Below are 21,615 nucleotides of genomic sequence, written 5' to 3'. Positions count from 1 at the left end.
TCCCACCAGGGCTACTCTGTGCTTGGGCTGTCTCGGTTATAGGGACTTATGGAGAACCTCTGTCCCTCAAGAGCCTCAGTTTGCTCCTCCGTGAAATGGGCACAGAACTAATAACTCCATCCATTCATTCAACAAACATTTATTGTGCATGGTAATATGTCAGATGCTTTTCCTGGCTTTGGGGATATAGAGAAAACAGACCAGGACCTCGCTCCCATGAGGACTACAGTTTAGAGTGGAGAGAGAGTAAAGTAAGTGACAATCCCAGTTTTTTTTCTTCTTAAAAAATTTTAAAAATTTGTTCTAATTTGTTCTAGTTTTTTTTCTTCTTAAAAAATTTTAAAAATTTGTTCTAATTTGTTGTATATGACAGTAAAATGGATTTATACATTTTGATAGATCATACATAAATGGAGTTTTAATTGCCAGGAAAGTAATGTGATGGAGAGATTTGAGTCAGAGAAAGCCTCTCTGAGCAGGTGCTTTTGAGTTAAAATCTTTTAAATATATTTTAATATATTTCTCAGCTTTATTGAGATATAATTGACAACTAAAATTGTGTACATTAATGGTATGCGACCAGTTTTGAACCATGTGTGCACCGTGAAATGATTACCACAGTCAAGCTAACTAACATACCCATCACATCACATGGTTATCATTTTGTGTTGAGAACATTTGAGATCTACTCTCTTAGGATGTTTCCAGTATACCATACAGTATTATTTAGAGTTATCATGCTAGATCCTCAGGGGTGGAGGTAGGAGGATCACTTGAGAACAGGAATTTGATCCAGCCTGGGCAACCTAGTGAGATCTCATCTCAATCAATCAACTAAATCACCATGTTAAACATTAGATCTCCAGAATTTATTCATCCTGCTAAACTGCAAGTCCGTACCCTTTGCATCTCTGTTTTCCCCGCCTTAGTCCCTGATAACCACCATGCTACCTTCTGCTTCTGTGAGTTTGACTTTTGAGTCCACATAAAGTGAGGTCAATCAGCCTTTGTCCTTCTTGCCTGGCTTATTTCACTTTGCATAATGGCCTCTGGGTTTATCCCTATTGTTTCAAATTATAAGGTTTTGTTGTTGTTGTTTGGTAATGGGTATTGAGCCCAGGAGTGCTCTACCATTGAGTTACATCCCAAGTCCTTTTTACTTTTTTTTTTTTTTTTTTTAATTTTGAGATAGGGTCTTGCTACATTTCTGAGGCTGGCCTTGAACTTGCAATCCTCCTGCTTCAGCCTCCCCACCAAGTTAAGGAAGAGGCTTTAAATTTCGGTTCTATTCACAATGGGGAATGAGAGGGTTTGATGGGTAGGTGTTATAGGATAAGTTGTATTTCCTGCAAATTCCTGTGTTAAAATTCCAACCCCCAGGGACCTCAGAATGTTGACTCTATTTAAAGTTAGGGTCTTTAAAGAGGTAAGTAAGGTAAAATAAGTTCATGAGACTGGGTCCTAATCCAATATGGCTGTTGTCCTCGCAAGAGGTTGGAATACAGACACAGAATACACAGGCAAGACCACGGAAGTTGGGGGAAGATAGCCATCTCCAGGCCAAGGAGAGGGGACCAGGAAGAAACCGTTCTTGCCGACTGACATTTTAAAAAAAATTTTTAAATTTGTTCTAATTAGTTGAACATGACAGTAGAATGCATTTATACATTTTGATAGATCATACATAAATGGAGTATAATCTCATTTTTCTGATTATACATATTGTAGGATCATATCGATCATGCAGTCATACGTGTACATGAGGTAATAATGTCTGTTTCACTTCATTATCATTCCTTCCCCCATACCCCTTCCCCTCCCTTCATACCTAATATAAAGTAACTCTATTCTTCCCTAGCTCCCCCTCCCACTTACTGTGAATCAGCATCCTCATATTGGAGAAAACATTCGGTCTTTGGTTTTTTGGGTTTGGCTTATTTCACTTAGCATGATATTCTCTAACTCCATCCATTTACCAGCAAATGCCAGAATTTCATTCTTCTTTAAAGCTGAGTAATATTCCATTGTGTATATATATATCCCACATTTTCTTTATGTACTCATAGGTTGAAGGGCAGCCAGGTTGGTTCCATAGTTTGGCCTACTGACATTTTGACCTCAGACGTCCAGCCTCCAGGACTGTGAGAAAATACATGGGTATAGTTTAAGCCACCCTCTCTGTGCTACTTTGTTACAGCAGCTCAAACAAACTAGAAGAGACCTTGGAAGCGTCCGTCCGGGTGGGGGGAATGGATGCCTTCATTCTATATTTTGGAGGTCGAATTGACAACTTGCTGTGGGACTAACTGAGCATCCAAAGAGGAAGACATGGGGCGTGAGAAGCAGTCTGGGCCAGGGGGAGCGATGGCCTCCTTCAGCGGGGGAGAACTTGCCCTGGGAAAGCCTGCGTGGGTTGGTGGCGCGTGGGGGCCTGGCGGGGGTGGCGGGGAGGAAGCGTTTCTAGAGGTGACGTCCGGACGCCTGTGGGAGGGGGACGGCAGGCCAGGTGAGAGAGGCCTCGTGGCCCAGCAGAAGGACCGGGCTCCGGCGAGTGCATGGCCTCGGGCCTTCTGCGCCTGCGCTTGCAGGGCGGCGCCCTGGGTCCAGGTGCTGGCCGCGGCACCGCCGCCCCTGGAGTTCTGTAACAGGGTTAGAATGCACGCTGATCTCTCTCGAATCTGTCCTGTCAGTAGTAGAGATGGCCGAGGCCTGGGGACGGGCCGCCCAGAGGCTGGGCTCTGAACGAGGCGGAGGGGCTGCTGCCACAGGTGCCTTGGGGCCTCTTGCATTTCCTACTGGACCAGCAGTTCTTGAGAGCATGCAGGGAAAGGGAAGGACCGTCAGGGCTCCTAGCTAAGCGGGAGGGAGGCCTTGAAAAAGGTGCAGCCTGACCCTGGGGGATCCCACTGTGTTAGCAAGGCACACAAGTGCGGGTCCCTCTTGTGTAAGTGGGCAGGGGGATTACACAGAAGACACGACTAACCAAGGGCCGGTGGGTCTGGGGGGACAGAGTGGGTGGGGCGGGCAGGCGGGAATACGAAACACTGCCTCAGATGCGCCAAGCCAGCCTCCTGGGTGGGCCGCCAGGCCGAGGAGCAGGGAGACAATCGAACCCCGCATCTCAGCCCTGCCCCTTTTTCCTGGGTCACCAAGAGCTCATGCTATTTCCAGCACCCACAGCTCCTGGGCCTCGGTTTTCTTCATCCGTAAAATGGGGAGGTTGTGCTAGGTGGCCACCTGCAATCCTACTCCTGTATGAACTCAAGTCTTTTCCAGATGTTTCCATTATCACCATTCCCTCCCGCCATCATATTAAGTGCAATTTTCTTTAAATTGATTTACTTTAAAATTTTACTTCTCCTCCTCCTAAGTAGTAGTATCTATGAATTCACAGGTGTGCTAATTAGTGTATTTAAATAAATACATGGTTATAAATATAGAAACCTTTACCCACAACCTACCAGTGGCATCTTGCCCCACGTTGGGGAGACGCTGCATCAAGCCGTTGGTCATCACCGCAGCCAGCTGCGCCGGCCAGAGCAGCAGCGCTGGAGGGAGAACTTCCGTCTTCTCTCTTCACGGAGTAGTAATGGAGGATCTGCACCGTCAGGGACTGCTGGGGCCCTGGGGCTCCAAGAGTGAGAAGAATCCGCGGGGGGCTGCCTTGCCGCTCCAGCATCCCAGCCAGCAGATAAAACCAGTCAAATGTACAGCGGGGTGGGTAGCGAATGCTAGGGTGCCAACTGCGTCCTTGTTCTTTCTGATCAGCTTCGCCTTTCGGCGTCATAGGCAGGGTTGGCTGTGAACTTGCTACTGTACTTACCATACGCTCCTTACTGCAGTTATTCAGTCCCAAGTGCCCTGGGAGAAGCCTTCACATGTTGGAGGCCACGCATGAAGATTTGCTATTCCTACAAGTGTCTAGAACATAACTTCCCCACCACGCCCTAACAACCTAGCTCTGTTCAGTCCCTACAATGTGTTATCTCATCGAGTCTTCACACCACTTAATGAAGACAGATGTGACATCTTGCTCAAAATCCTGCAGCTAGAAATAGGGTCAGTCTGCATACAGAATTCAGGACTTCTGGGTTCCAAAGTCCCATCTTTTTCTGCCCTTCAAGCAGTGAAGACAGCAAGTAGCTGAGAGCACTTTATAATTTCTTTATAATAATGGAGCTCTGAGGATGCATTTTAAAAATGCATGCAAGTCAGGCGTGGTGGCACACGCCTGTAATCCCAGCTGCTTGGGAGGCTGAGGCAGCATGATCACAAGTTCAAGACCAGCCTCAGCAACTTAGTGAGATCCTGTCTCATAATGGACTTTTTAAAAGCCTGGGAATGTAGTTTGGTGGCAGAGCACTTGCCTAGCAGGTATGAGGCCTTGGGCTCATTCAACACCCACTACGGGCGGAAAAGAAAAGGACGCAGTAATTTATCCACAGATACACTCATACATGTGTGCGAGGATGTATGGGCAAAGGGAGACAAAGGACATTGTTAGAAAAAGCAAGTGCTTATCTACAACCTAAGTGCCCTCTGATTGATTTACAGATCATCTATTCAGCAGACTCTGTGGTTATTAAAAAGAATGAGGAGGCTTCCAGATGAGAAGTGTTTATTATAGTTTTGGGGTGAAAAAGTACACATCTGAAATTAGATGAGCATTGCCTCTCTGGAAGGACGTGGAAGAATCTGGCAGTGTAGCACGGCTTCAGAGGGTGAAGTTGACTTACCCCTATCCTGATGTGTCTTAAAAACATATACTGGGTTTAATCCTATTTCTGTCACTTACCAGCCGTGTGATGTTGGGCAGGTGATTTAACCCTTTGAGCCAGTTTCCTCGACTGTAAAACAGGCGTAATTGTAATAGCACCTACCTATTGTAAGTATAAATGAATTAAAATAAGTAAACTTGTTCTCAAAGTACAGTGCCTAGGTCAGTAGCGAGTGGAAGGATTTGCTACTATGGCTTTTGTGAATCCTTGGGATCTGCTATATAGTATGCATTAGCACTTAAAGTAATAAAACTAACCAGATCCCAGAGACTTGGGAGGTTGAGGCAGGAGGACAGCAAGTTCGAGGCCAGCCTCAGCAACTTAGCAAGATCCTGTCTCAAGATCAAAAAATAGAAAAGGGGCTGGGGGTGTGTCTTGGTGATTAAGCACCCCTGGCTTCAATCCCTAGTACCTAATAATAATAATAATAATAATAATAATAATAATAATAAAACTGTTACAAGAATTGATTTCGGGGCAATCTAACTTCCTTCAAAGGATCTAAACGTTGTGTAATTGTCCAGTCACCACTTAAGGTTTATGCCATAGGGTTACACATGTTTGGGGGCAGGTACGATGTGCAAAGCTGGATATGAAAGAGGCTGGCACCTGCCGAAACAGCCTTGGGTACTCCGGTTGCGCTTAGAACCTTCACTGCTTCCTGACTGCGAACGACAGAGGGCTAGAGAGCAAATCTGGGCAGACTCTTCATCTCATTCGTGGGATTCCTTCTGCCGTGTTTACCAAGGCCCCTCCGAAAGCACTGCACACAGGTGATGTGGTAAGAGCTTACATTCTGGAGACGGACGGACAAGGAAGGATGTTCCCATCCCTGCAGACAGTGCCCGGAGTATGCACACCAGCTTCACACCGGAGGCTGACGGTGACCTGGGTGCCTGGGTGGAGAGGGCTCCCCCTAGGGGTGAGGCCTGAGCTGCGCTGAGAGGTGGAGAAGGAACTGGAGCTGCAGAGCCTCCAGGTGGAAAGGAGGCAAAGGCAGGCCAGCATGGTTGCAGCCTGGTTGACAAGGGGACAGTGGGTTGGAATATTTTGGGGTGGGGGGATGGCGTCTTGCTGTGTTGCGCAGGCTGGTCTTGAACTCGTGGGCCCAAGCAATCGTTCAGCCTCATCCTCCTGAGTAGGTGGGACAACAGGCACCTAGAAGAATCCGGTAGCCTTCTTGGGAGGCAGGATGCAGAGACTGTCAGTGTGAATGTCATGAAAGATCCGGAGTCCAAAAGGTAACCCTCGGCAGCCAGAGCCAGTGAGGTCTGCAGAGCGTCCTTTGGCAGACTGGGGTCCTGGCGCCCTGCCTTCTCCCTGCTCATACAGAGGGCGCAGGACTCCATAGCTCTGTCCTTCAAGATCAAAAGTTCTAGTTCCTACGATGCAGGCTTCATGTGATGTGGTAATACCACCGTGGAGCAGAAGCTGCAGCTGGAAAAGACCGAGATTTTGCTGGAAGATAGGATTTGCATCCTGGCTCTGGCTCTGTAGTATCTGTGTAACCTTGAGCAGCTGATTTGACATTTCTGGACGGGTTTCCTGAAGGTTCCAGAGAAGCTTCATGCGTAATTCCAAGTGAATGTTTCTTTCTTTCTTCTTTAATTTCTTCCTATGCAAACAACCTAAAGTGTTGGTGATTTGTCAGTGAACCGTTTATAGGTTTCAACCCCACGGCTGGAAGGGGCCCTTCTGATTTCCACAGAGGTGGTCTGGTTCTTCCCACAAAGGCTCCATTTGCTGATACGACACCCAGACACACTTCTTGTGGCAGAAGTTGCTCCCCATAGCTTTTCCCACACAGCAGGAAGGCGTTTAGAGCTCTGCTTCGCTAATGTCATGGGGGTCTGAGGGGCTGACCCTGATCGGGAGGGCTCAACATGGAAGGTGTAACTGAGAAGCGATTTTATCTCATGACCTTGAATGTTTTGATCAGGTCCTCTTGACTCAGCTCACCAAAAGGACTACAAATAGTAAGGAGCTGCTATCAGTGGACTCAGGCTCTGTCCCCCAGGATGCCTCCACTTCCCCCCACCAGTGCCCCTGCTTCTGTCTGCAGGTTGGCTTCACTTTCTAATCCTGTTTGCCCCATGAGGCTGGAACCATGGCCAGATGTAGCCTAATGGGTCACAGAAACAGCATGAGACACAATCCTTGTGCTCCAGGACTTACTATAATTGAGTTAGGGATGATGTTGATATTCATAGGTGGAAACTATGATGTTCACCTTTAATGTGGGGTGGAATTCCACGGAAGGAGAGTGAACACATCCAAGACTAAAGTGTTTGGAGATATCAGAGGAAGCCCAGGTTGTGGTGAGAAACTGGATATGAGCTACCCAGGGAGACCTTGTTTCTTAGTTCATTTTCTGTTGCTCTAACAAAATACTGGAGGCTGGATACATGATAGAGAAAAGAGGTTTAATTAGCTTGTAGTCTTGGAGGTTCAAGAGCAGATGGCACCATGATGGTGGAAGCAGGTGTGGGAGCTTGTATGAGGGACAAGTGGTACGTGCAGAAGAGTGTTCAGAGAAGGTGCCAGGCTCCCCTGAGAGCAACCCATTCTCAGGAATGAATTCAGTCCATGAGATGAGCATTCATCCCCTCTGAGGCCATAGACCCCTGGCCTCGTTACCTTCGCAAGGCAAAATCATGTCTTAAAGGTTCCGCCATCTCATCACTGCACACTGGGAGCTGAGCACCTCCCAGAGGACATTCAAACCACATGCAAACCATATGGTTCCTGGCTTCTGAAAGCCCTTGAAGCCATATGGGTAAGAACATGATTCTATGCCAGTGGAAGTTCAGAATACATGAGAAGAAACAGCCAGGCAAGGAACCAGGGGGAGGAGGGGCAGAGCCTCAGCAGCAAGTGGAGGGGGCTGCTCACCCCCAGCACCCCCAGCAACCCCACTGTCCTGGAGAGCATTCCGGTGGGACGCACCCGCAGAATGCCAGCCTCCCCTTTCTGCCTGGGCTTCATTCACTTGATATCAGTGGGTCCCTCACACTGCACTGGAAGGTTGGGGGTGTAGCTCAGCGATACAGCATCTGCCCAGCATGTGCGAGGCCCTGAATTTAATCTCACCAAAAAACCCAACCAACCAACCAACAAAACCAAAAACGAAACCCTGCGTTCTATGTAGGACTCGCAGTGGGGGCCGGGGATGTACAGCGCTTGCCCAACATGTATGAGGCCTTGGGTTCAATCACATGCTCACAAGAAAACATGTAAAATGCTGGTGTTGGGCCCATGTCAAGGTGGGTGGCGGTGGGGCCAGGGTCTAGGGAGGGATCCAAGAGTCTTCATTTTGAGACAAGGTCTTGCAACGATGCCCACACTGGCTGCAAACTTCTGGTCTCAAGCCATCCTCCTGTCTCAGGCGCCTGAGGAGCTGCGAGTGTAGGCAGGTACCACAGTGCCTGCCAAAAGGCTGCTCCATTTCTTCTTTTACAGTGTTGGAAGTCGAACCTAGGGCCTTGCATAGGCTGGACAAGGGCGCTGTCACTGGGCTACAGTCCCAGCACTGAGTCTCCATTTTTACCCGGCTGCCCCCGAGCTTCTGATCTAGCTTGGTGCACCATACTTTGAGAGAAGCTGCACAGGGTAACATCAGCGAGAGGAAGGGGGACGAGAGTCTACAGTGGCTGCTGTTGGTTTGTACATGGCTGATTTCTGAGTCCCCGCGGTGGCCTCTGCAAAGCGGAGCCATGTGAGCATCAGGGCGCATGAGGGCATTGCCAGGTGGCTCACCCACAGCATGCTGGCTTGGCTTTCTGCAAAAGACGACTCTCGCGCTCCAGGACCATTGCACTTGGGTTGGGGGTGACGTGGATTCACACTCATAGGACGAAACTGCAAAGTCCCAGCTCATGATGGGGGTGGAATTCCATGGCAGAGAGAGCACAGAGAACATTCCTGGTCTCAACTGGGAATTTAGGTTCCCAAAGAGCTGAGCAGTCATTCTATTCTAACGAGCACATAAGCAGGGTGGGCAAAAGAAGATGAAGGTTTTTTTTTTTTTCCCCTAAGATGGGATGAGAGAGGAGGAAATGACTGGAAAGAGTCAAACATTAGGGAAACACCGACATGAGGGATGGCAGAGAAAAAGCAAGAGGGAGGACTCTTTTCAAAAGGCCACTTTATTGATGGAGACACAGCTGGGTGGCGTTCTCCACAGCCCTCCCTCACTCCCTCGGTGGCTTCACGGGGCATCTGAGGGCGGTGTGGCCCATCACCAGCCAGGGCTGGACACTCGGCCGGCTCTGTGCTGCCCACCGCAAGTCAGGTGACCACATAAAACACGTCACAGCTCATGAAGATTTGGGGATGTACCTCTCAACCCCCAAAATGGTTTCTTTGCATTTTTTTTAATATTATACAAAATATGTTAACTAGGAAAGGTTAGCTGTGCTGTGCCATCTGTAGGACGTCCTTTCAGGATTATCGTCCCTCAAACATGACTTCTTATTGCAGGAAAACCTCTAAAAGGTGTGACTGTACAAAAAAAAGAAAAAAAAATCTAGATTTTTAGGAAGAGCAGCAACTTAACACTGCTTTAGTTCATTTAAATTTTCTTTCCCAAAAATACATTCCTAAATATACAAACTATACAATCTTGTCATTTTTAATGCTGGTTTTTTTTTTTTGTATTTTTTTTTTTTTTAATAATAACAATAGAACCCAAACTAAAAAATTGGTTCATCTTCAAACCAACAAGAGCTAGAGGACTTGTGACTCAGTACCTTCATATAACACCACATAAATAACTTTAGCCACAGTCGACATTCACAGCGTGGTCAGAGGGACAAAGGGAATACTTTTCTGGCGATTAGACGTCATCTGCAGAGAGTGCTGGGATATTCATCCGGGGCCGGGTGAAAAACGCCATCTTCTCCCTGTAAAGAGGCCATCCCTTAGGGTGGGGGTTTCAGTCTCTCCTGACAGGTATCTGGTCCAGGATCATTCTTCCTTTTTGGTGCCCTGTGCATGTTAGCACACACTCTACCCGGGGGGCTACACCTGCATCCCTGGCAGGGCAATGCTGTGGGGCTGTCCAAGATATTGCAGGATGTTCAGCAACATCCCTGGCCTCTAGCCATTAGTTATCAGTAGCATCCCAGGGTCCCTGCTGGGAAAATCAAAAACGTGTAGACAATGGGCATGGTGATACACACCCATAGTTCCACCTACTCTGGAGGCTGAGGTGGGAGGACCATTTGAGACCAGAGTTTGAGACCAGTCTGCATAACATAGTGATATCTTGTCTCAAAAAAAGAAAGAAAAAAAAGACATTGCCAAATGTCCCCTGTAGGGAGAGGGGCTACAACATCATCCCTGGATGCCAAGCACAGGGAACTGAGGCAGGAGGCAAGTTCAAAGCCAGCCTCGGCAACTTAGCAAGGCCCTCAGCAAAACCCTGTCTCTAAATAAAATACAAAAAAGGGCTGGGGATGTGGCTCAGTGGTTAAATGCCCCTGGGTTCAATCCCTGGTTGAAAAAAAAAAAAAATCCTTGGTCAAAAGCCACTGCTTTAGGGGATGCTTCTGCATGACCGACCAACTGTAGTTCAAATCAGGGGCATCTCTGAGTTTGAAAGGGCACCTGGACCTGGGTACAGTGGCACACACCTGTGATCCCAGCTACTTGACAGGCTGAGGAGCACAAATCAGAGCCCAGCCTGGGTAACTCCGGGAGACCCTGTCTCAGCATGAAGTAAGGAAAAGGGCAGGGATGAGGTCAGAGGTAGACACCCGCCCAGCCCAGCGCGAGGCCCCAGGTCTAATCCCCAGTCCCCCAAAAGAAAGAACAGGTCTTAGGGCCACGTCCAGCATTTCTTTCAGATTCTTAATTTGTTAAAAAATTCAGAGACACCCTAACAGTTTATCAAATTGTAGACTATTTTAAATATTTGTATTCCACAAAGGCATCTCTTTAGCACATACAAATACATGTGCTTTGTCTGAGAAGGCATCAGCAGTCTAGGCCCAAGGTCCTTTGTGGGTGGGAGGCCCAAGCCAAAAGGCATTTGGAGACTTCCGAAATGCCTGAGTCCTGTATGGCCAGAAAGGGGATCCCAGCAGGCAGCAGGCAGCAGGCAGCAGGCAGGGAAGCCCTCAGGGTGGGCGGCTAGGCCCCCAGGCTGATTCATCAGGCAGCCAATCCTCCGCAATTACGGTGATGGAACCGCTGAGAGAGGAGGCCGAGCAGGTGGCTCATTCATTAAACAAAAGGATCTAACAAATTAGCTGGAGTTGTGTGGAGACGGATAAAGACAGGCGGGGAAGAGCCCAGGAGCCCACAGGCTGCCAGGGACGCTTGACAGGATGAACATCTGTCACAGCACGCACTGCAGCTCTGCTAGAGACCCGCGCAGGGTCCAGCGCGGTGAGGGGGCACTGGCGAGGGCCCCTGGCTTACCTGAACGACTGCACTTCTGGAGGCTCCTTACAGCTCTGGCCGCGCAGCCTTTGCACGTCCTTGGCGGCCGCCCTCATCATCTTGTCTGTCTGTAGCTCACCCTTGTGCTCTGCTCGGTCCATCTGTGGGGCAAAGCAAGGGAGGCCTGGAGATAGTGCAAGCCTCCTGGCCTCTAGAAATGTGTGTGGCCTCATCTAATCCTCAGGCCACCTAGAGGGTAAATTTTGTAATTACTTCTATTTACCAACCAGGAAACTGAGGCTTAGGCGTGTCAAGAAATTTCTTTGATGTCAAATAAGTGCAACAAGGTGGAAACCCAATTCCAAGTCATGCTATTGTGTTTAAGAGCTTTAGGTACTTGATGCTCCTTTTTCTGATATAAACCTATGTGAGTGTAGTTGAGAAGAAGCCACAGGGAGCAATACAACACCCATGTGCCATAGGCTTGGAAACACTGTACAAAGAATTTTGGTCAAGGAAGCCACTATTTAAATGGGTTGTTAGTAGAAGCAATGGATGTACTGTTTTTACTATTTGAAAGCACAAGTTTTCTTAGCTTGTGTTTTCTTAAGACAGGGTGTATATGTGCTTGTTTTCTCACCTCTTTTTGCCATGGCTACCAGGAAGCTCAAAGATAAACATAACAACTAACTACAATTAGGTTACATTGGGTTTGGATATTTTTATTTACTTCTCCTCCTTAAAGCTTTCTAACTTTCTATTTTCCCTTGGTGCTCTTATTATCACCCCATTTATAAATGCAGGGTATTACTAATAGAGAAGAAACAAACATTTCTGAATTGCCACTCACTTTGAAGCTCTTGGACTAATCCAGATCTAAGAAGTGCAGCATCATCTTACTCTCCTAAGATATCACTGCTTGTACTGAGAGCTAGGGTTTCAGCTGATGGCCCATGAGATGATCCAGGTAGACAGCCTCTGTGTGTTCTGAACTGTCTGGCTGTGTGCAGAGGAACTAGCAAAGCCTTTCCAGCCATGGTGGCAATCAGAGAGTAGTAAGTTATTATTTATTATAAGCAAGTCAATATGGCATCTGTGTATTGGTCCTATAATGTTTACTTCTTCATGCTAGTCTGGAACCTGCTGGCTCAGAAGTCTGGTGGTGCCCCACTCAAGTTTTAACCTAATTGTTTAAAATATGGCTCAAGTAAGCAAGCCCTTTTAGCCACTTAGAACTTTCCTGCTTTGCAAGTCCTGCGAAATGGAATGGAACACCTGCTAAACATGGATAAGGCAAATCCTGAGGCTCTGAGGACCCAAGAGGCTGCTGCACTTTGGAATTCTCTGACTCCAAGACCACTCAGCGTGTTGCTGAGGGACATCATCTAGATGTGTCAGCCCCCTTCCCACTGGGGGTTCTCTTGCACTGTCCCACTGGGTAGCAGTCCCCAGCACCTTTGGAAGTTCTCACGCTGGGAGGGACTTTCCCTGCCTGTGAGCCTGCCAAATGCACAGCCTAAATAAAACTCGCTAGGTGCTGCTGCCGCCCCTGAATTCCATGATCAGCTGGCGATCCCTTTCCCTCACTCAGCAGGTAAACATCCCCCACCCCAGCAGGTGTCCAGGGCAACCTGTCAGCACAGAGCCCTGGCAGATCAGCTCCTGTCTCCTTCGTGTGTGGCGGGGGTTGGCGGGGACTGCTCCCTGCGACTGCCTCCTGGGCAGCCATGGGTCAGTGTCCTAGCATTGCTCTGTTAAAGCGCATGCCCGGCTTCCCTTAGGTTCCCGATGTGCATGAGGAAGGATGGAAGGTGAGTCAAGTGTCCCTCCTGAGGGCTCACACAAACAAGTCAACCCCCAAAGGCCTTGTGGCCACCTCCATAGTGGGCAAAAGGATGCCAGGGTCCCTCTGCTGATGGGAAGGAGGGGCCCTTGGACATAGTAGGACCTTCGGTGGGCTCCTGGGACCCCTGGGAGGCCGCGGCTTCTCTTCCCGGCAGCCCCCAGGCGCTCACCCTCTTCTCCAGCATCCTCAGCAGCAGGCGGAAGCGCTCGTCCTCCCGCAACCACTGCGGCAGCTCCTTCTCCCCGTGGCTCTTGGCTTGCTCCAGCTGCTCCTTGAGCTCCCGCAGCACCGAAATCTCCTGAGTCAGCTGGCTGTGCCAGGTCCGCGTGGCCTGCAGGTCCAGCTCAAGGTCCAGCGAGGTGCGGATCAGACGCTCCGTGCGCAGGGATTTCACCGAGGAAGGCTGGGGGGTGGGGTGGGGGTGGCTCGTTACTGGCTGGCTCCACCCAGAGGGCCACACAACCCTCCCCCTGATCCCCAAATGTCCTCCCTCGCTTATCCGCAGGCACCCGCTCCTTTTAAATGCACCCGACAGGTGCTCCAGCTCTGCGCCTGCTGATTACTGAGCATCTGCTGTGTCTCAGGTACCACGTGTGGCGATTTACGGCGGGTTGGCCCATCTCATCTTTACAACCCGGCTTCCGACGGGCACTACAGATGAGACTCGCTGTGGTTAAGCCACAGAGCTGGAGTCAAGCTGAGCCTGCCCCCACTCCCTTGCAGGCCCCACCCACGCGCTGTACAGTGAGCCACTTCAAGCCTCAGCCTTTACACCCAGGCAGAGGGATGCTGGCCACCATCCTGTCCTGGAGTGGTTTCCTCAGTCAGACCTGATCCCCTGGGAGAGGAAGTGTGCCTAGGGCCATCTAGGGTTTCTGCCGGCCTGGTGTTCATTCCCAGGCCCTCCTCTTCCCTTGGGGCTCTCCTCTTCGGCCAGACCCGGTCTACCAGGTTTGTGGGCTCAACAGGGACAGGAATGTGACCTGACCTGGTCAACCAGAATCTCAGTGACGGGTACAGGGGTGAGTATGCTAAGTCCAGCCAATAATAATAATAATAATAATAATAATAATAATAATAATAAAAATCAATAATAATAATCACTTCTGGCACTTTGCTCAACTACTTGGAACAAAGGCAACTTCATTACACAGGTTGCTAAGGCAGCAAGACATACCTGGAACTGATATAAAATGGCCACCATAGGGGGTGATCCTGTTTAAGAATTAAGCTATCTGGTAGGAGCCGTGATAATGCAGGGAAATGAAGGCTGATGACATTGTTTGGACTGGGATTCACCCAAGCCCGCAGCTGGATTCTAGCATGGATTTCCCTCCCTCCTTCCCTCCCTCCCTTCCTCTCTCCCTCTCTCTCTTTCTTTACCTTTTTCCTTTTTTGTGTGACCCTGGGATGGAGCCCAGAGCCCTGCGTGTTCTAGGGAAGCCTCACCACTGACCCACTTCCCCAGTGCTATTGTGTGGATCCTCAATGTCCCCTAAAGTCCCATATGCTAAAGGCTTGGTCACCAGCCCATGCTGCTACTGGAAGATGACAACCTTTGAGAAGTGGGCCTGAGTAGCAGGACGCAAGCTTGCTGGAGGTGTCTAAGACTAGACACTGGGGACAGCAAAGCCCAGCAGTTGCTCTGAGAACTTGAGCCTTACACATCGCCTAGCACAGCTCCTTTGGCCCTTGAGGGGACACTGACACCCTGGCCCTTTCCCGTCTCTCTCTTGCTTCTGGGCTGCCACCAGGTGATCAGTCTCCTCTGCCACATGTTCCTCCATGATGTACTGTGCTGTCACAGGTCCAGAAGCAACAGGGCCAAGTGAGCAATGGTTCAAGCCTCTGAAAGTGTAACCCCCAAATAAACCTTTCCTACTTTCAAGTTAAGAATCCCAGCTATTTTGTCCCAGCAGTAGAAGAAACCCAACTAATATACCCAGCCTGAACTTTTTCATTAAATGAGGCAATAAATTCCCTCTTTCATTTTAAAGGTGTATTAGAGTTGGGTTCTTTTGTTATCTGTATGCAAAGGATCTTGATTAATATAGTCATCAACTCTCCTTCCATCAAAACCCATTAATGATTACTGAAGAATAACTGAAGGGCTATAAGAATTCTCAGATGGCTCCCAATACGCCCAACCTTTATACCCTATATAATTTCCTTCCCTTCAGCATGGATGGGATCTGTCAATGTGATGGGATATGTAACTGGGTGACTAATTAGTTGGTTTTGAGTCAATCAAAAGGAAGATTATCCTGGGTGGGCCTGACCTCATTAGGTGAGCCCTTAAAAATTGAACTAAGTTCTTTCTGGCTGGGTTACTCTGCTGGCCTGGAAGAAATGATGCATATTATAGAGAGGGTCACCTGGCAAAGACCTGAGAGTGATTTCTAGGAGCTGAGAGTGGCCTGGGGGCTGCAGCTAGTAGGGAAACAGGGAATGATTCTGGCAACAACTTAAAGAGCTTGAAAGCAGCTCTTTCCCTGGTTGAACCTCCAGATCAGGACGCAGTCAGTCAAAACCTACACCTCAGCCTGCTGGGACCCTGAGCAGAGGACTCAGGTAACCTGTGGTCCAACTCCTGACCCGCAGAAACAGGTCGTGAATTTGCATTATTTTAAGCTGCTAAGTTTGTGGTAATTTGTTCTGAAGCCATACAAAACAGACATGATGACCAGTAAAGGGTTTTGAGATACGGTATAAGAAACACGACTAGGAGGCCTATCCTCACCTTGCAAGGCTGACAAGCAGTTTTAGGAACATAAACTAGCTCCATGCAGACGTTCTAGAATGCTTCTCTGGTCTGTGCTTGTAAGTGAGCAGGGCCAAAGGAGCCCGGCTGAGTGATCTATGCGGCTCCAGTTCTCAGAGCAACTGTTGTGCTTTGCTGTCACCAATGTCTAGTCTTAGACACTTGCCTGGGTGGGCTGCCACAGAGGCACAGTTCAGGCAGCGAGGAGAAGCACGGACCCAGGAGCCTGGCCAGCCAGGACTCTGCTGTTTCATGGGCTCGGCTCCACCATCGAGGGTCCTGAGTGGGCCACCCCCTGGCTAAGGGCAAGGTCTGTAGGGCCTGCCTGGAGGGAGTGGTAGGAACACAGGAGGGGGGTCAAGCAGGAGTTGTGCAGCCGTGTTTCTGCAGGAATGGGTCTTGGGACACTGACTCCGGTATCCCCCGTGGAGCTGAAAATGCAGTTCCCAGTGGAATGATTTAGACTGATGGTGAGTGTGGGCTTGGAATCGTCATCAGCAGCAGGATCTGCGACAGCAGATGGAGCAGAGGACCCAGAATGGAAAGTTGGCCATTCCTGTCACCCGAGGCCACGTCCACACTGCCACCCGGCCCGCCATCCTTTCCCTGCGTGCCCTCTCCGCACTGTTTTCTCTCTCTGCCTCTGCAGCCTTGCTGGGGGCAGCGAGAAAGGTGGTACTAGGCCATGAAAAGACCCTATTTCAAGTGTGTGCAGTGCTGGGGATGGAGCCTAGGGCCTCGTGTGTGCTAGGCAAGCGCTGTCCAGAGTCACAGCCCAGCCCTGGACCCCTCCTGCCTCTGGCTGTCCACCACAGGCCTGTAGGAGGGCGAGGGCCTTCCCTGCCTCAGGTGGGCTTCGTTCACTGCTTTCCTCTCCTGCTCTCTCTCTATTCTTTCTCTGGTATTCGGGCTCCTGGGTTTCTTCTGCAAACGCACCCAAGGAGAAGCAAGCACCTCCTGCATCTCCTGCAGTCAAAGTCCTAAGAAGGGGTGACTCCTTTTCTGAAGGCCACCCCCCAATCTTTCAGCCCTGCTGCATTAGGAAAGACCAGACCTCTTTGGGGGGGACAGTCTGTGGCCTCTTCCCTGTACCCACCTGATTCCCAGAGGTGCTGAGCATGATTCCATCAGACCAGGTGACCGTGACATCTTGGGTTGGTTCCTACCGACATGGATTTCCACCCAGATGGCCAAGCGCACCCCGCACCCCCATCTCATCTATCTGTCCCAGTCATAAGGCTGCGGTCACCCTTTGGCTCTTTCTCAGTGCTACACAGGCCTTGTTGTTCCCAAAGTTCCATTTGCAAATGTCATCACTCTTGCGAAAGCAGTGCTCTGCAAGCCGTGGCCCAGGAGACAAGGCCACTCATCTGAGCACATGTGGGCAGGATGCAGGCCTTCGGGAAACGAGGGAGGAGGGGCACACACATAGCTTCCGGTGGCTCTTACCCGCTTCATCCTGACACTGCGCCGCTCCAGGGAGTTTCGAACAAAAGGTGGCTTTTTGGAGAGAGTGGAGCTGTCACTGTCACTCCGATTCAGCTGCCAGAGAAAAGCCAAAGGGAAGTCAAGCATGGTCAGAATGCATTCCGCCAGGAGCACTGGGCCCGGAGGGGGTTCGGTCCCCACTCTGCCCCTCCTCCCTCTCTTGGTGCAAGCACCCAGTTGCCTGTTCTGAGCTCGCTGGGGCCTCCCTCTTCTTTATGTGAACCCTCATTGAGCGCGTCTGTGCACGTGCAGGCTGCTCTCTCTGCACACTGGTCTCTGCAGCCCCCTGAGATGGGAGCACCGCCGCTTAATCAACAAGGCCAAGAATTGGTGAGCCGCTGAGCCACCCAGCAGGGCTTGACAATATCAGCGTCACCACAGGACATCCTGTCCCCTTCTTGACTTACTACGCAAAGGTCTGTTTGCATCAGTCTTCCCTGTCACCCACAGCCCATCTTAGTTGACTCAAATAGAGTCACCGTCAATGCTGATATCCGAAGGGCTGGGGTGAAGCTCAGTCAAGAGCTTGCCTAGCATGCATCAGGTCCTGGGTGGCACCCCAGCCCTGCAAAGCAAGAAAAACAACACCCCACAACACACACACACACACATGCACACACACAGCCAGCTCCAAGGCAGAACCTGGGGTCCTATCCTTGGAGTGGGTAGGCAGGGGTGGAAGGCTTGAGATGGTCAGAATTCTTCCCCTGCAAGATCCGTCAGTCACTTAGTCACCTATGTGTCCACACAGGGCCTTGGATTCTCATTCATGGTCAGAAATCAGATATCTGGTCAAAAAGGGAAGCTTTTCTACTGAGGGTGTCATCTCCCCTCCCCAAGGACCAGAGAGGATGTGGACAGGAGGGGAGAGCGCGGGGGGGGCTCCTTTCTCAAGCTGCTTCTGGAGTCGGCAGGGCTGACCCAGGCCAGGCTATTGCACCTGTCAGTCTGGCAGTCAGTTCTGGGCTGCAGGCCTCTCCAGAGAAGCTACTGGTATAGTCACATTTGTGGTTGGAAATCATTACTAATGATAAAGGCACTGATGATGAACACGGCAACTTCAAGGATGAAACAGGTATTGTGCCAGACAGTGCTTCAACCACAACCAGAAACAGGAGGACAGATACTAATACTGATGACAGCCACTTGGATGAGTACCTACTATGCGCCAGGTACTTTATCTATAGGTTCATGTAATCCTTAAACAATGCCAACAATGGTCCAGAAGGAGAAAGAGGCTTTTACAGGTCACAAACCATGAGCTCAAGGCCCAGTGCAAACTCCAGGGCCACGCTCCTGCTGGCCCCTGCTGCATGTGGGGCTCAGAAATAAAACCAACGTGCAGGGGTGGGGGGCACGATGGGGAGAGTCACATGGTTAGAATGACTGCATGTGGTACCAGAAGGGGGCGCTATTCCGCACTGTGCAAATTGAACACTGCATTTGTAGAATGTGTGTCACCTGAAATAGGTTTCAGGACAACTGACCCTTCAGTTGTAATTGTTGATGTTTCAAGGATCATGTCATAAAAGAGAGAGGAAAGCTACGTTAAATTCTTGAACTTTGCTTCCTGTTATTTCTAGATTTTTTTTTTTTTTCCTGGCATTGGGGATTGAACCCAGGGACACTCGACTATTGAGCTACATCCTCAGTCCTTTTCATTTTGAGAAAGGGCCTTGCTAAGTTGCTTAGGACCACACTAAGTTGCTGAGGCTGGCTTTGAACTTTCGATCCCCTTGCCTAGGCCTGAGTCCCTAGGATTACAGGCATGCACCACCATGCCCAGCTGTTCTCAGATATTTTAATGCACTTCATGTCATATGTGGCTGACAATATCACTACCTCGTCATTTCTTTCATTTAATGACTAGGGAAACTGAAATAGAGAGAGGAACAGTAATTTGAAGTCACAGGGAGCTTGTTCAGGGATGAGAATTTTGGAAGGACAGGATCCACTGGTCAAAGTGGGTCAAGCAGCAAATGGGAGAGCATTGCTGATAAACACCTGGGCGTGGAGGAGACCTGTAATCCACCATCCCTATCCTAGTGGACTTCGAATTAGGTGTGACCCCAAGCCAGGGAACCCAACCATGGGACATAAGACATGCTGAGGAGCCAAGAAGGAAGCCACCCAGCAGGCAACACTTATTGTGCAAAGGTGTGACGAGGGCCAGGAGAAGGGGCACTCACAATGGGAAGCTCCTTGGGTGGTGGCTCTGGATGACAGAAAGCCCGCAGGTGCTGGAGTCAGGCTCTGGGCTTTGCACCCACACCTGTGTGCCCTGGACCAAAGTGCTTTGACAGCCATTAAATGAGGCGGACCCAACAGGCCTGGCAGGGAGGTTTGTAAGATTAGATGACAAGAAAACATTCTCCCTTTTTTTGCAGGGGAGGGAGAGGTGTTGCTGATTAGCATTTGAAATCCCATTCTCAGGGTGGGTAAATCCCACCTCATGGTTCTTAGTGGGAAACAGTGCATCCCCCCAAGCCCACTCCCTGGGAAGCCCCAGGTCTTGCTTTCATGGCTTCCCTTACAGTAAGAAGCAGGACAGGACTGAGCTGCCAACTGGATGCACCCTGCCCTAAGTTTTGAATCACAACCTGGGTCACTGAACCTAATTCTCTGTTATTGTACCATTTGAATTTAAACAAGGTACTCTTGTTCTACACACTGTGGCATGCTGGTCACTGTCTCAGGGAGAGGCCATTGGTGAGCAGCAGTGGCAGCAGCAATAGCAGCAACCAGAGCTTCTGTGGCCAGTGGGGACCAGAAACTGGAGGAGGCTTCAGCACGGCTGTCCCCCCTCATCCGTGGGGCTCTGTTCCAAGACCCCCCCATGGCCTGAAAGCCATGGATAGTACTGAGCCCTACAAAGACAACATTTTTCTTATACCTACATACCTATGAGAAGAGTTAATTTATAAATTAAGCACAATAAGACACTGACAATAATTTACTGTAAAATTTAGCAAACTCAGAATGCAGTGGTTTTCCTTTTCTTATGAAGTAGAGAATGTTCAGCTTTTCATTCAAGGAAGCAGTTCACAACTTTCTTTGTCTGATCTCAACGGCCAGCACTACTGCCCTTGCACGTTAGGGCCATTATGAAGTCGAACAAGGGTTTCTTCAACATAAACACTGCAGCAGCGGCTGTTGAACTGTAACAGAGACGGGCTACCGAGAGACTCATGGGAGGGAGTAGTGTATACAGCATGGACATGCTGGAAAGGGCTGATTCTTGTCCCAACCGGAACGGAGTAGGGTGGCTTGAGATTTCATCATGCTGCTCTGAAGAGTATGCAAGTTAAAGCTTATAAATTATAACTTATAAGTGATCTCCAGAGCTTTGTATTTAAAGTTTCCAGATTGAGGCTGATTGTGAATAAGTGAAACCACAGAAAGCAAAACTGCAGATAAGGGAGGACTAATGCATCAAATTCCAGAGACTGCGGTGGGACCGGCTGGGCCACATGCTGCAGCACATGTGCTGTCCTCACCTGGTTGGCTTTGTGGCATACTTTTACCTGTGGTCGGGTCTGCCTTGTTCCTACCTGACTTCTCAGGCTGGTTCTACAACCTCACAATAAAAATGTGAGCTACCTAACTACCTTCGCTCCCAAATTTCCCTGCATATATTGCTCAGTCTGTTGCTTTGGGTAGGAGGTGATGTGCTGTCAGTCATGGACTAAGCATGGAGCAGGCTGTGGAGTGGAGGTAGATGGGGGTACCTCCCTCACACTCTGTTGGGAATTTGGCAATGCTCATTTTGTGCAAGCAAAACAGAGGGTGAGCTTGCTCCCTGTTGTTGCTTGGGAGACGTACCCCATGCCTACAGAGTTTGAGGAGAAAGGATAGGTGAACATGAAGGATGTTGTAGTTAGCGATTTCTTGGACCCTTCATAAAGATTCAGCTGCAAAGCAAAGAAGGAAAAATGCACGGCTTTGCTAAAAAAAGCCCTTCTCTTATGGCGTGTGGTCCCTGTTGACGGGGAATCTCTGAACTTGCAGGTTTGCATGCAAGGGCTCAGCAAAGTACCAGACAGCGAGAGAGGCATAAAAAATGGAACTAGAGGTTCTCGTCCTTCAAGGATGCCAATATGGGAAAAGGGACACTTAAACCCATCTAAACAAGAAACCAGAATTTGACAGTACAAATTTGGGGCAGGGAGTGAGAAATGGAAAGTCCAGTGGTCCATTTTCAGGATACAGTATTTTTTCTTATATGTAAAATTACTGAGGATATAAGAAAACCAGCCAAAAAGGAAATAGAACAAATGGTTACCAGCAGTTAACACCTGAGTGTGACACATTCACAGTCCCTGAACAGACACAGGGGAAGGGGAAGGGGCCTGCTTGAT

The 21,615-nt window shown here is 49.4% G+C and overlaps 1 protein-coding gene across 1 annotated transcript in view; it reads right to left on the bottom strand.

Annotated features, from left to right (window-relative positions):
• Positions 1-9,418: 9,418 nt before the first annotated feature.
• Positions 9,419-21,615, bottom strand: part of Wwc1 (WW and C2 domain containing 1) — a 156,935-nt gene continuing 144,738 nt past the window's right edge. The window contains exons 20-23 of the mRNA XM_047555790.1: positions 17,219-17,311; positions 13,178-13,411; positions 11,202-11,323; positions 9,419-9,679 (exon numbers count right to left, since the gene is read on the bottom strand). Coding sequence (XP_047411746.1) covers positions 9,613-9,679; positions 11,202-11,323; positions 13,178-13,411; positions 17,219-17,311 — 516 coding nt within the window. The 3' untranslated portion in view covers positions 9,419-9,612. The remainder of the gene's footprint in view (positions 9,680-11,201; positions 11,324-13,177; positions 13,412-17,218; positions 17,312-21,615) is intronic.

This window comes from Sciurus carolinensis, chromosome 6, assembly GCF_902686445.1.
Source record: "Sciurus carolinensis chromosome 6, mSciCar1.2, whole genome shotgun sequence".
Lineage (NCBI taxonomy): Eukaryota > Metazoa > Chordata > Mammalia > Rodentia > Sciuridae > Sciurus > Sciurus carolinensis.
Note: the sequence above shows the minus strand (reverse complement) of the source record. Positions and strands in the feature narration are given on the sequence as shown.